General features: G+C 36.0%; 1 protein-coding gene across 1 annotated transcript in view; it reads right to left on the bottom strand.

Moving 5' to 3' along the window:
• LOC123680201 (homeobox protein goosecoid) overlaps positions 1 to 14,498 on the bottom strand; it is a 30,793-nt gene extending 16,295 nt beyond the window's left edge. Inside the window, exons 1-2 of the mRNA XM_045617987.1 lie at positions 13,693 to 14,498; positions 5,344 to 5,597 (exon numbers count right to left, since the gene is read on the bottom strand). Coding sequence (XP_045473943.1) covers positions 5,344 to 5,597; positions 13,693 to 14,005 — 567 coding nt within the window. The 5' untranslated portion in view covers positions 14,006 to 14,498. The remainder of the gene's footprint in view (positions 1 to 5,343; positions 5,598 to 13,692) is intronic.
• Positions 14,499 to 16,002: the final 1,504 nt, after the last annotated feature.

Below are 16,002 nucleotides of genomic sequence, written 5' to 3'. Positions count from 1 at the left end.
GAAAAAACGCCGTTCGACGTCTCTCAGCTTCAGTTCGTACGGCACCCAATTTCCTTGCTTTTGGATCATTCCCATGGCTTTCAAACGCTTGGAAATGGTTGTTCGGTCAACTCCCAATGCTTCAGCAAGTTCTTCTTGCGTTTGACACGAATTTTCATCAAGCAAAGTCGCCAATTCTTGATCTTCGAAGATTTGCGGCCGCCCGGAACGCTCCTTGTCTTCCACGTCGAAATCGTCACTTTTGAAGCGTCGAAACCATCCGCGAACACTTGAATCATCGACACAACCTTCTCCATAAGCTTCCTGAAGCAACCGATGCGCCTCGGCAGCAGATTTCTTCAAATTGAACCAATAAAGTGAAACTTCCCGCAAATGACGTCGACTCGGCTCAAATTTCGACATTTTCACGATTTCAAAAATTTATGATGCGAAAAAATTTCAACTAATGTGTTAGTGTGGAATTGTTGACAGATGAATAAGCTTTGATTATGACATATGTAACCATTAAATACTCGCACAGTATTGGTGGCGCCATTTCTTACAAAAAACGGGAAAGACTTATTCACACACCATGATGCTATACAGATGATAGGTATAGGTCATCTTTAGGAAAACTGCTTTATTTAAATGCCAACGTTTCGATATATTTGATATCTTCTTCAAGGCTCTGATACTATACAAAAAACGAAGAAACTAATTTCCAATGGAACCAGAATATAAAAAAAAATAATAATAATATAAAAATAAATAGCATAAAAACAAATCACCCACAATCATTTGACAATGACAAAAGTAAATATAAATATAAATTCGATTGAATAAATAAATAAAAGATTAAAAATATTAACGACAATAATAAATATGTCTCTTTTACTCACATCAACAGTCAGTTTTCCTTGTTAATAAAATTATCTTAAAATAATTCAAGGGAACGCACACTTCCATCGATCCCATTCTACCTAGCACAGTCGGCAACTGAATTGAATAACAATCAGATGTAGTACCAAGAAGACAGGCGAAAAAAAGAGGACATAAACTGGTCGACAAAATAGTCAACATACCACAAACATTTGTTAAACTTTCTCAAGTTTTGTCTCTCATTTTATCAATTAAATTGAAATATGAAGAATTAAGGTTTTCAATATCGGATCTCTTATTCAGGTCATTTATTTCCTTTTTGATAATAGTTATTAATATGATACAAGCTAAGCGCTACTTGTAATCACTGAAAATACACTAATTTATCCACAGCACTCTTGACCACGAATATAAATGAACGCTCCTTACTACTCTACAGTGACTTAATGAAACAAAATGGCGACAATTGGCGTTCAAATTAAGCCTAAAAATGGCGGGAACCATATGGTTTTACCATAGAATACTTCAGAAAAGACAAGGTTTTCGAAGATGCAGATTTGGTGGCATTACTTGATCAAGACTCGTGTCAAACGCAACAAGAGTTGGCAGGATCATTGTGAGTGACACAACAAGCCATTCCAGAAAGTCTGAAAGTTATAGGAATGTTTCAGAAACAAGAAAATTGGGTGCCGTACGAGTTAAAGCCGGGATATGTTGAACGGCGTTTGTTTGCTTGTGAACACCTGCTTACATGGCAAAGACGGAAGGGATTTCTGCTACGCATTTTGACTGGAGACGAAAAATGGGTTCATAACGATAATCCCAAGAGCTGAAAATCATGGGGATATCCCGGCCAAACCGAATATTCACGGTTCCAAGGTAATGCTCAGTATTTGATGGGACCAGCTCGGCGTAGTGTATTATGAGTTGTTAAAACCGACTGAAACAACAATATCAATGCCTTCTACAGTCGTATTATAAATAGAAACTTCAAATTTTCCCGTGAAAATTCATTTTTGCATTTTGCAAGGTAGCAAATTTCAAAAGTAATCATCGGAAATAATCATTCGAAATCTATACTCTGATTCGGCTTCTATATTCGTGTATTTCAAAATCCGATATTGAATACGTGACACTCGATACCTTCACGGCAGTGGTATACCAACAGAAGGATGACTCGTGATCATCGAATTAAAAAGATTATGTTGAAACGGATGGACACTTCATTCTTTAGAGATGAACGGTAAACATTATAAGGTTAATGTAAATTAAGGAACGGACATTCTCGAGTACTTTTTCGGTTGCTGAGTGGTCTTCAATGTCAATATTGCCTTTAAAGTCGCTGACGCATCTTTGAACCACCCAAATAGACAGAGGATCATCTTCAGCTTCTGTACCAAGAGTATCTACCTGGTTTTTTTTAGTTTGTTTGAACGTAGATTGTTTTTGTTGAATCGATGATTGACGAAGAAATAGGTAATAGTTATTTATAATACAAGTGCAGAAGGCATTGATATTCTTCCACGAGTTCAAAATTCAAAAACGAGCCACGAAGTGGCGAGTTTTGGAATGAACGAGTGGTAGAATGAGCCTTCTGTACGAGTATTATACATTATTTTCTCTAATTCATTGCATTTCCATTGAAATTAATGAAATATTTCCATAAATATAATTAAGTGATTTTTGCATTGAAAAATGTTGGTTGGCAGAACTGATTTCTTTAAGGCAAATTGATGAATTGACAGATAAAGCCGTGGCGGAAAGTTCGGAGTACCAACATAGAATAATAAAATATAACCATGAAAACTGTGCGTTTCTGATATATTCTCGCACGATTTTGTTCTACAAGATGTGGAAGAATGAACGGAATAACCACAGAATTAGAGAAAAAAATTATTTCACTCTGGAAACGCATAAGAATTTGAATTAATCATAGAGTTATAAACACAGAAAGAGGGAGTATACGCAATTTTTACATGTCCCCAATATGGTTAGATTACGTTGTCAGATTGTGATATATTTTCAAATCCACAATTTTACTATATCGTTATGAATGTATATTATATTGAATGAAATATATTTAGTTGAGTGATTCCCGATTAAATATGCAAATTTGAATATTTATAATACGATATTTTTCCTAATTGCCGAATTTATAGTATGCAGAATATTTATTATTTTTATATCGACCTGCTGAAATCCAAGGTTTGGCAATTTTTGCTCTCCTAGTGTCATCGGTTGTTTCACACTATTTCATTTCTTTTTGTGTTGTAACATAGGGTGATTTGAAATAAAGACTATTATTATTATTTTTACGTCGTTTGGCGCGCTTAAAGTTTGTTTTCTGAATTTCTGATATATTTAGGTATTCATCTCAATACCTATTAGAGTTTATATGAAACGTTGATTCACCATGGGACATAAGAAATGCGATCTTTGTGGAGAAACCCGCGAATTGAGTGAAATATCGTATCACTGATATGTTTTTATTTCCGCGCGCTTCATGTAAAATTTGATAGTTCATGATAGGAACGAAATTTGCTTAATTTAAATGACATATGCTCCCTCTATCTATGTTTATCACTGTGAGGAATGAATCTATTGATATGTCACAAAACTTCTAACTGACATATATTTTATTGGTATATAAAGTTCTTCGAGTTATTCAAGATTCATCTTTGTACCAAAAAAAAAAAAATACGACCTTCCGATGTTATTTCAGAATATTCTAAATTACATGCATGGTTATCGAAAATAGTAAATCAAAAAAATGCAGTTGTTCATATTTTGCAGTTTTTTAACATTTATTTGAATTGCTTGTTTTTTGAGAAAAACCTTTTTTAGTAGCCAGACTGATTTTGTCAAAAATTCAATCTTGCTACAAAAACCATACTTTAACTCTCAATAAAACAATACGCCAACATTCAAAAATAAAACATTCCGTTATGAAAAAAAAAATAATCCACAATATTCTAATATTTTCCTCTTTCACGAACATACTCCCAACTCCCAAACAACCTTCCAACAGGATTCTACCAACCCAATCCAGATTCTCATAGAAATTCGTGGGCGATATGCGAAACCTTTGTGAAAGAAAAACCGCTTTTTGTCCTTTTTTCCCCAGTCAGATTTATTTTTCCAATAATCGTGGAAGTCCTTCCAGTGCCCTGTCAGGATATCCAGCAATTCTTATCGCATGATTGAATATGCATTTTCCTATTAAAAGAATAAAGAACAATATTTAGCGGCGTATGCTGCCAACAGCACTGCGCAAACAAACTTAATTTGGTCCTTGTTTGTATGCTGCCCTACATAGGGCTTCCTATTTGGTAGATAAGTGAGGGGAACGAGCAGGAAAAGTAAGATCGATATTAAGCTTGTTAGGCGTTGATACCTGGTGTTTTAGAAGAAATTTTAATGTTTAAACGGACGCGATTTCAGAAAAATGTGTATAAAAAAAGTTGTACCTAATTCTCACTATTTATAGAGAGATCTGCAACGCTGTGCTCCATAAATCGAGTTGAGAAATAGAAAAAGTCTAACTTTTAATAGAGGTGCCTTATTGCTTGAGTACTAGGCAATAAAAATATTTTCATTTACACAGGGTCTTCCTGGACGAGTTATTCAGTCAAAATTGTGAAAAATGACAAAAATTACTTGAATACTAATTCAAACAAGCTTCCAAAAACTTCTGACTTCATCATTCATCGTTTTTCTAATTTTTGTGATGGTGATGAACATAGATAGAGGGAGCATATGTCATTTTCAGTAAGCAAATTTTGTCCCCAACATGAACTATCAAATTTGACATGGAGCACGCGGAAATGAAAACATATTAGCGATATGATATTTAACTCAATTCGCGAGTTTCTCTACAAAGAACGCACTTGTACCATAGTGAATCAACGTTTCATATCAACTCAAAATATATTGAAATAAATGACTAAATATATCAGAAATTCAGAAAACAAACTTCAAGTGCGCCAAACGACGTGAAACAACCGATGACACTAGGAGAGCAAAAGTTGCCAAACCTTGGATTTCAGCAGGTAGATACAGGAAATAATAAATATTCTGCTTATTATAAATTCGACAATTAGGAAAAATATCGGATTCCAAATTTTCAGATTTGCATATTCAATCGGGAATCACTCAAATAAATATATTTCATTCAATATAATATACATTCATAACGATATATTAAAATTGTGGATTTGAAAATCACAATCTAACAACGTAATCTAACCTAATCTAACCATGTTGTGGACATGTAAAAATTGCGTATACTTCTTCTATCTATGTTTATTACTCTGTGGATTCTTCTGACTCAAAAAGACTTAGTGACACTAGCAAGCTCGATCGAAAACCCAAAGTAAGCCCAACAGGGTCATATAAGTTGAATACACAGATTTTTTTATTATCATTTCGTTTTTGATTGTTTTTTTTGTAAAATCTTCCTTATATTCCGTTCTATTGAACACTCACCTCTACTCTCTCCTCCTTCAAGTCAACCTTCAAAGCGAGCTGTTCCCTAAGGACCACATCAGGATAATGTGTTTGCTCAAAAGTGGCCTCGAGTTGTTCCAACTGTTCTTCACTAAAAATTGTCCGATGTCTCCTTTTCCTCTTGGGAGGTTGATGAGGGTTGTGATGGTGTCCCACGTTAGCCAAAGAAGCTGCTTGGGAGGCTGCAGCTAAAGCGTGGACGTATCCTGGATACAATCCAGGGTATGCCATAGCTGTAAAAAGTTTGTATTTGAAATTAACGTGAAAAAAAAACATAAATTGAAGGGTGAGAGTTTCGCTTCCATAATTTTCACTCAATAATTAACAAAATCGAATGAGAAACAGTAAAAAGAAGAGGTAACAACAAAACACACTTAGATTAGAAGATTCTATGAAATTTACACCAGTGGTTCAGTATTTCTATATCCAAATTCTGTACGTATAGTCAATTCAAAAAAGATGTCACGAATAAATTGCAATTTGAATGGAACACAATAAATTGTACAACACAGCCCAGACAATTTTTCGATGCGAATTACTCAGTTCAGTTTTTTGATAACTAGGTATTGAAATTTTGTGTTGAGAATGGTACAAAAAACCGAAAACAACGGGTAAGTGTATACCGATGACGAATGTAAAAATCACAGATGGCAAATAAGGGGTGATACGGATAGATAAAGGAAAATAATAAACCTCGCACAAAGACTGGTTTGTAGTGCAATAAAAGTACCTACTCATCTTGAAAGCGATAATAAACTCATAAACCGTAAAGGGGTCCGATTTTTTACTGACGTGTAGATTTCAAAGGAAAGTAAAATAATTATTATTGGTTCATTTTATGGAGAAATTTTTGTTCTTCGTATTTGCGAGATTTCTGAAATTTTATATATTGAAAATCTTGGGGGGGTAATTACCTCCAGTACCCCCATTTCTATGCCCTTGGAATATAGTATTAGAAAAATCGGTAAAGAACATCCACGATCTCATAATAGTTTAGATCTTTCATTTCATATTCTTCAAACCCTTCGATAAGAGATAAATAATAGTTATTTATGCAACAAGTGCAATAAACAATTTTTGCACGAGTTGCATACAACATTTTTTCCACGTTCATGCAAAAAGCAAAAAATGATTTAATGAGGTGCGGCACTGGGTGTAGGAAAATGAAAAGCGCAACTTGAATACTTTATTATTAATATCGATTTGCATTGAAACGGGAACTAATACGTTACGAACAATTTTACTCAAACTTTATTTTTACCCTCAATGTTGAAAGTGAATGAACAACTGGTGCAATTTTCAATATGAATATTTCGTAGTGAAGTACTTTTTAAATCCACTTCTTGATTTGTTACTGCTGTAAACGTACTAGTACTTGGTAACTGTACATCGTTATTTGCTTCAGGCTGAAATATTTGTTTTGCAACACTGAGTTTTTTTGCATGCGATTCCTCTGCGTATCCCTCCGCTACTGTCGACGATTTCCATCAGCACGTTGAAGTAGAATGACAGATGAGTGCAATAAAAACATTATTGCACTAGTGCAATAAAGAACTTCTTTTTCCACTAAATAGGTATAGTTCAATAAAATTTTGCTTTTTGCATTAATGTAGAAAAAAAAGAAAATAACCGATCGTATAATTCCATATTCAGCATTTCCAATCGTGATGAAGACACCACAAGAACACTTCGAGTACTTATTCAACATGGGTGGCTGTTGACAAATCCCTAAAGAAGCGAACATGTAAGATCCTCAACACCTGCCCTGAACACTGCATCAGTTCAAATCTGCGTGAATTTACGCTCGATCAAGTCCTGATCTGCAATTCCTACATTCACCAAGTTCCAGGCCACCATCTTTAGGGGATTTACATAGGCACTCATCGATTCTCCACTTAAGTGATTTCCCATATTGTTGACACCTTTATTGAGGAGAGTGTGAATGAGGTGTGTCGCCATTAGGACTATAGTCCTTTGCCAGAACCGTGGGGTTTCCAATAGAGAGATTACTTCATACCTATGAGAATTTATTTGTATTCGAATGCGGGAAAAGTTCTGTCGAAGGTATTTAATATTTTTCTCTAATTCTGTGGTTATTCCGTTCATTCTTCCACATCTTGTAGAACAAAATCGTGCGAGAATATATCAGAAACGCACAGTTTTCATGGTTATATTTTATTATTCTATGTTGGTACTCCGAACTTTCCGCCACGGCTTTATCTGTCAATTCATCAAATTGCCTTAAAGAAATCAGATCTGCCAACCAACACTTTTCAATGCAAAAATCACTAAATTATATATATGGAAATATTTCATTAATTTCAATGAAAATGCAATGAATTAGAGAAAATAATGTATAATACTCGTACAGAAGGCTCATTCTACCACTCGTTCATTCCAAAACTCGCCACTTCGTGGCTCGTTTTTGAATTTTGAACTCGTGGAAGAATATCAATGCCTTCTGCACTTGTATTATAAATAACTATTCTCTAATTCTGTGGTTATTCCGTTCATTCTTCCACATCTTGTAGAACAAAATCGTGCGAGAATATATTAGAAACGCACGGTTTTCATGGTTATATTTTATTATTATATGTTGGTACTCCGAACTTTCCGCCACGGCTTTATCTGTCAATTCATCAATTTGCCTTAAAGAAATCAGTTCTGCCAAACAACATTATTCAATGCAAAAATCACTAAATGATATTTATGGAAATATTTCATTAATTTCAATAAGAATGCAATGAATTAGAGAAAATAATGTATAATACTCGTACAGAAGGCTCCTTCTACCAATCATTCATTCAAAAACTCGTGGAAGAATATCAATGCCTTCTGCACTTGTATTATAAATAATTATTCTCCATTTCAGTATCGTAATGTGTTCGTTACAGTTCTAAAAACAGTGCTGTAATGAACACATTATAGCATTGTTTTCAGTTATATTCTTCGTTTTGTATACAAAACGAAGAATATAACTGAAAACAATGCTATAATGTGTTCATATAGACCGTATAGACAACTATAGTTGTCTATACGGACTATCCTATCAAATTTCAACGAACGTCAATAATTGTCAATATAAGTTGGATAGAGTGGAAGTGTGGAAGTGGATAGAGTGGAAGAGAATTTCTCTTAATTCTGGTGGTGTTAAATCGATTTCGTCAGACATAATTCACGAATTTAATAAGTAATTGTAAGTTATTTCAAAATTCGAAACGTACGATTCATATTCAAATTCCGTAATCTGTCAATTTTCGTAACAGTCACACCAACTTCCAATAAGATATAATACAAAAGTCACTAGGATATATAATCTGAAATTTTCATTGAATTTCGACAATATTCCATAAAACTTGACTGAAATAGAGATAATATCGTCTATTAGGTACTCGTTGCAGAAGGCAATTCCAACACTCTTGAGTGTTGGAATAGGAGCCCATTTTGCAACTTGTTTCAGAATATATGTAGGTACTATTTTCGACTTGACAGTTATGAAACTTTCAGTGTTACCTCAAGAATGTCGTTTTGTACTTCTGTAAATTTATCAGTAGGTAACACTTTAATTTTTTCTTGGGAATTTTTCCTTAATTCTCTCGTTGAATGCTGTTTGCTGAAAAGATTGCATGTTTTATTAGGATACGAGTACTTTTTGTAGCCTTTCCATCAATAGGAATGATACTATAGACGTACAACTTTGCTTCCGCCGTTTTCTTCCGAAGTTCGTAAAAATATATTATAAAAAACTGGTTATACCTATACATTTAAGATTCAAAGTATTGTCCATCGCTGGCCACTACTTACACCCATCTTTCGGCCAGCGTACAAATCCCGTGTTGAAAAAACTGGTCATCGTTTGAAGCGATCCACGAATCAATCCAATTTTTTACTTCTTTATAAGACCGGAAGTGCTGGTCAGCCAGGCCGTATGGCCATTGATCGGAACAAGTGATAGTCCGAGGGAGCAATATCTGGAGAATACGGCAGGTACGATAGGACTTTCCATTTCAACGTTTCCAAGTATGTCTTGACCACTTTGCAACATGGGGTCGAGCATTGTTATGCTGTGAAATCACTTCATCATGTCTCTCGTTGTATTGCGGCCGTTTGTTTTTCAATGCTCGGCTCAAACGCATTGATTGCGTTCGATAACGATCGGCTGTGATTGTTTCAGTCGGTTTTAACAACTCATATTATACAAGGCCGAACTGGTCCCACCAAATACTGAGTACGACGTGAATATTCGGTTTGACCGTCAACTTGGAAGCATGGCCGGAATATCCCCAAGATTTTCTGCCCTTGGATTTATCGGAATGAACCCATTTTTCGTCTCCAGTCACAATGCGATGCAGAAATCCCTTCCGTCTTTGACTTGCAAGCAGCTGTTCACAAGCAAAGAAACGCCGTTCAACATATCTCGACTTCAACTCGAACGGCACCCAATTTCCTTGTTTCTGAATCATCCCCATGACTTTCAGGCTGAAATGGCTTGTTGCATCACTCCCAATGATCCTGCAAATTCTTGTTGCGTTTGACACGATTCTTGATCAAGTAATGCCTCCAATTCTGCATCTTCGAAAAACTTATCTCTTTCTACACCTCCATGCTGGTCTTCGACGTCGAAATCACCGTTCTTGAAACGTTGAAAACATTCTTGGCACGTTCTTTCAATAATAGCGGCCTCACCATAGATATTTGAGAGCATTCGATGAGTGTCAATCGAAGATTTTTCATATTAAAGCAGAAAATTAAAACCTCCCACAAATCAAGAGAATTTATTATAGCTCGTAAGCTGAGATGTTTAATCGAGGATAACTTTATGATGCAGTCACAAATCGACTAATATTTCGATGGCGTTATGTTTATAACTACCTAAGCTTATTGTATGACATTTCGACTACCACTTACCGCTACAGTTATCTATTGCAAAACAGCGGAAGCAAAGTTGTACACCTACACAACTTCAAGTTTGTTTTCTAAATTCTGATATATTTAGGTATTGATTTTAACATATTTTGAGAGAGATGTGCGTTCTTTTGGAGAAACTCGCGAATTGAGTGAAATATCGTATCACTGATATGTTTTCATTTTCGCTCGCTTGATATCAAAAGACCCCGCACGTTTAGTATGGGAAATGGCTTTCCGTGAATTTGGCTGAATTTTTGATATGTTGTAGTTCTTGATGAACTGATCAGAAAAGTCCTTAGCCACAAAGCTCAAAAATGGACAGTTTTCGAGATATGGAGATTTGAAAATGGATTTTTTGCAATTTTCGGGGTTTTTGCTCATCAATCGGGGAGCTCTCATTTCTGGTTTTGAAGGAATTTGGATGTTTGGCGGCCAGAACCCGACTGAGAAATGATCTTCCTTGGTTATATTAGGCACCGCCATCGATAATTTTTTATACACTGCTCCACATTGGCTATGAAATGAGATACAAAATCCAAGATCTTCCATACATCTTTTCATGCCACAAGATGACGCCAGAATAATTCACATGACCGAGAAACGACATATTGTGAGATTTTTTTAAGAGAGAACATAATAACATTCAAATTCCATCAAAACCAGAAATGAGAGCTCCCCGATTGATGAGCAAACACCCCGAAAATTGCAAAAAATCCTTTTTCAAAACTCCATATCTCGAAAACTGTCCATTTTTGAGCTTTGTGGCTGAGGACTCTTCAGATCAGTTCATCAAGAACTACAACATATCAAAAATTCAGCCAAATTCACGGAAAGCCATTTCCCATACTAAACGTGCGGGGTCCTTTGATAGTTCATGTTGAGGACTAAATTCGCTATAACTGAAAATGACGTATGCTCCCTCTATCTAAGTTCATTACTCTGATGTCCAAACAAAACTTCTTCACCATAATCCTGCATTCAACGACCACCAGTCTAGTTCAACAACCCACGTATACCAACCACGAAAAAACAAAAACCCAAACATGCTCTGCATATACGTAAACCAGCCCTTTCAAAGCTCCAAACGCTGGAAAAAGTTCGAGAACAAATCAATCATCCAGGCCTGCAGCTCTCCGAAAAATTATGAAATAATAATAATATTGTTCCTAGTGGGCGCCCCCAGGGCTCCCACCGGGTCCTGCCGCCCTAGCGGCCCCAGCAAACCGCGTCTCTTCTTGTTTGGTATGCATGAACTGACTAAAAGTAACTTTTAAAAATCGGGCCACTGTGGATTTTTACGTAAGACGATTTTAATCTGGCGGGAATAGAGGTTAAGAGCTTATTCTTTCAAAAGGGGATTCGGGGAGGGGAGGGGAGAATTTCTCCTGGGAGTATACAGGGTGGCCGCGGTAATTTTGGGTGAAGGGTTTGGAGCGTTTTTGATGGGTTTTTTTTTAGTAGTGGACCTTTGGGATTGTTTGAAGGGTTAAATTTTGAGGCAATAATAATATCTGATCACATTTTAACGGGGTTTTTACGGAATAACATGAAATATGCTGACGACGCGGTAATATTTACAGACAGTGAAGAGACCTTACAAAAGATAATAAAGGGGTTTTCCTCAGAGTAATAAAAATAGATAGATAGATAGAGGGAACATACGTCATTTTCTGTGAGTAAATTTTGTCCCCAACATGAACTATCAAATTTGACATGAAGCGCGCGGAAATGAAAACATATCAGTGATACGATATTTCTCTCAATCCGCGAGCTTCTCCACAAAGAACGTACTTCTTATGTCCCATAGTGAATCAACGTTTCTTATCAACTCAAAATATATTGAGATGAATACCTAAATATATCAGAAATTCAGAAAACAAACTTCAAGCGAGCCAAACGACGTGAAACAAAGGATGACACTAGGAGGGCAATAGTTGCCAAACCTTGGATAGGTAGGTAGATACAGAAAAGAATAAATATTCTGCTTATAATCTATAAATTCGATAATTAGGAAAATATCGGATTCCAAATATTCGAATTTGCATATTCAATCAGGAATCACTCAAATCATTCAATATAATATACATTCGTAACGATATAGTAAAATTGTGGATTTAAAAATATATCACAATTCGCCAACGTAATCTAATCATGTTGGGGACATGTGAAAATTGCGTATAGGTATCTATGTTTATTACTCTATGGGGTTTTCCCACTTTCCAATAAGATGTTTCATTTGAGTAGCCCGCTATTTGGGCAGCTGTCACTTTTGAAGCTGCCTCCTTTGACATTTAACATGTAAATCCTAAGCCGTTACTAAGATGTGTAAAATACTGGTGTGTTAACTGATTAGATTTTGTTTAAGATAATTCTGGCGATTCGCTCGGCATGGATCCCTTTTTCCTTTTGTTTCTTAAGGTGGCCCTATACAAATGAAGATGGAATTCGCGAAGTTATCTTATCGAGGACATACAGTCACAAAAGTGCAAATTATTCATGGAGAATTTAATGAAAAGGCGAGTGAAAAGGTTATGGTGCTACAAACCGTAGACGTGGCGGCATTTCTGCTATAATATCGTAGGTACAGAAGTGACAGAATCAATGGTAAAATCACAGCACACTTATTTCAGGCTGTACCATTCATTACAATTCCTCTTTTATCAATTCATTGAACAGAAATTTGTTTACGCTTGAAATAGTTTGCCAACAAAATATTATCCGGCGGAGCTTGAAAAATTCTCTAATCCTGCCGTAACACACAAAAATTCATAACGCTGAAACTTTTATGAGATGCTACTAATTACCTAAATTTTATTTGAAATTAACGCCCACAGAAATCTTATTTTCCGGGAAACAGTAACAAACAGGAACGTACCACTAAGCACAAAAGTCAACTAGCTCTACTAGACAGTTTTTACAGTTTATCAATTCGTATAGGTATGTACTTATACAAGTTCAAGATATTGGACCTCTGTATACCTATCTTATTAGGCGTGAAAAAATTCATCGAATTTGAAAACTTTGACAAAGGTAAAGAATTGTTCACTATCCTAATGTTGGCTTTTCTTATCATGGAATGCATGATTGAGAAACATACCACAAAGCACAACGGACAACTAGCTCTACGAGACAGTTTTTATAAATTATAAAAATTGTATTTAATAATCAGTTTTGGTATAATCATAGTATAAGGAATTCTTTATACTACAGTATAATACAGTGTAGTAACTATACCACGTCATTCAATCAGTCTTGGGCTTGGTGCAAAGTGGTATGGCATCGACGGTGCCATATCTACCCCTTTTTTATCATTAGCACCAAGCTTCAAAAGATGCGTTACTTTTTTATATTCTCTCTTCTCATCTTACTCTCAAACTAAACAATTTAATCTCACAAAAACACTAAAAGACAACCACTCACCTAAGAAATCCGCCGAAGCAGCACCAAACCCTCCAATATGCCCCAAATTGAACCCAGGATGCTGGAACACCGGCCTCTGCTGTTGCGATGAAACAGCCGCCGGCTTCGGCCTAGTCGGCGCCAAAATACTGTCTATAGTAAACAACGAACCTCCACTACCCCCAGCAGTCGCCGCCTCTGTCATCCCATTCTTGAACGCCGGCCGAAAGTCATCACCCAAAAACATACCACCCATAAACCCGTGTCCGGAGCCACCAAAAAAATTCCCGCCGCCTCTGGACACACCAGGTTGACGAGTCGTCGTCTCCACCATCTTAAAGTCCTCCCCGAACTCCCTACCGCTGGTCTCGTCCCAGTCCTGGTCACTCTCCCGCTTGACCGTAGCCAGTTTCGCCGTTTCTAAAGTCACTCGGGCGAACGCGCTAGCACACTCTCACCATACCGACGATCACACGAGCAGATAGATCAACAATATCGCCTCGACCGTTGTACTGGAGCGGTGGAACGCGGAGCCACGCCCCTCGGCTTCGCGATTGGCCGGAGGGCGAGCAGAGGGTCTCCCCACCAGTCCGTTCATCGTGCGGACGTCGTGAACTTGAACAAGGGCGGATTTCGGGAGTTAAACGGTACAAATACTGCTAAATAGAGCTGTCACGGAGGAAATCTGATCGCGATAGGGGAATTGAGGGGTTTTCGATTGTGTATGGGGACGGTGGGGAGAGTAGACAGCCGTTTGTGGGATAGATTCTTGCTCTGTTCTTCTTGGTTTGTTGTTTTCGATAATGAAAGGGCAAAGGGGGGAAATGTTTAGGTTTTATGGAATTGTTGAGGCGTGAAACTTTTATTTGGGGATATACGTTTTTATTAGTGTATATTATATATACTAATAAAAATAATTATTATTATATTAGAAAATAAAGTCATTATTATAATAATGACTTTATTTTCTCAATTTACAAAAGTATTACAAAGAGGAACATCTATTTATGTCTGTAAATGTCTGAATATTAGGAAACATGTAGGTAGTTTTCTATTACTTTCTTGATAAATACTACAAAACAACGAATAACTATCAATTTCATGAAAGAATTCAAATATTATATAAAATTTTTCAATTTTATGATTCTAAATATCTATAATATTTCTTCAAATCTTCAAAGGTTTTTCGGTCGTTTTTTTTTCGACGTTGGGAAAATATCGAATACTTTCGGAGAATGATTTTCTTAACGATTCCTGAATTTTCTGCCTTCCGGAATGTTTTCATCCTGCAGTCGAACTATATGAGGATCAATCGATTTTTTTACCGAATTTCACAATGGCTTTGGACGAATGCATTTTTTTTATTATATTTTAGTGTTTCTAACAATCCAAAACGTGAACTATGTGGTTTTCCTTGAGTGGTTAGTGGTTCTTCTTAACTTAAGGTTCCCTAATAGAGAAATGATAACTCAAAATTGGTATGGTAGGTTTGATATTTCTATATTTAGAATCATGGGTTTGAAAGGCTTAAACAAAGAATCAAATTGAAAAATAAATAGTTAAACGGGAAACATGAATGGTAGGAAGTTATTGACAAGAATAATTTCAAACCTACTACAGAAAATGGTTGCCTCCAATCAAAAATTTTTTTTTGAAAATAAAAAGACAGCCGATGCTGAATCAGGGATTATAGGGATTCATCAAGCCAAGTAGTTTGACATTTCAACCAACTATTCTTGACAATCAAGCTCGTGAAAAATTACATACTTGAACTTGGCTTGACTTAATTTTAGATATTTATTGCTTGACTTGATTTCAAGCTTCTTGATATTACTTGAGCTTGATATGCACGTGTCGCACAGCATATTTTCTGCAATCTCGTGCACGCTTAGACTAAATAAGGGGATTCCTCGAAGGTCTAAAGACTGAAGCATTCGCCAGTGTGACTTTATTAGTAGTTTTCTCACATTTCTATGAAATCTATTTGTAGATTTTGGTAGTTTCAGAAATATCTTTCCATACTTGGCCAAAAAGGGCCAAGGATTTTTTATCAACGCCAGCATCTTCAGCTCCTGTTGATAGACAATTTTCCAGAGCTGCTCTTACAGTTACAAAAACCAGCAATAGGTTAGGCGACCAATCTATAAGATCCCTCATGTGTCTCAGATCCTGGATGAAAAATTATGAAAGCAAAGAAAGCCTGGAGGTTTCTCAATATCAAGAAACTTAATTTTTTATTTTGTTATGATTTATGATGATTTTATTTATTTTTCTATTCCAAAAAAGTTGATATTTTCGGTTCTTTTATACAATAAGTTCAATAAATAGAAA

The sequence above is a fragment of the Harmonia axyridis genome, chromosome 5 (assembly GCF_914767665.1).
Source record: "Harmonia axyridis chromosome 5, icHarAxyr1.1, whole genome shotgun sequence".
Classification (NCBI taxonomy): Eukaryota; Metazoa; Arthropoda; class Insecta; order Coleoptera; family Coccinellidae; genus Harmonia; species Harmonia axyridis.
The sequence above is the reverse complement of the archived record's forward strand: the minus strand, read 5'-3'. Positions and strand labels throughout refer to the sequence as shown.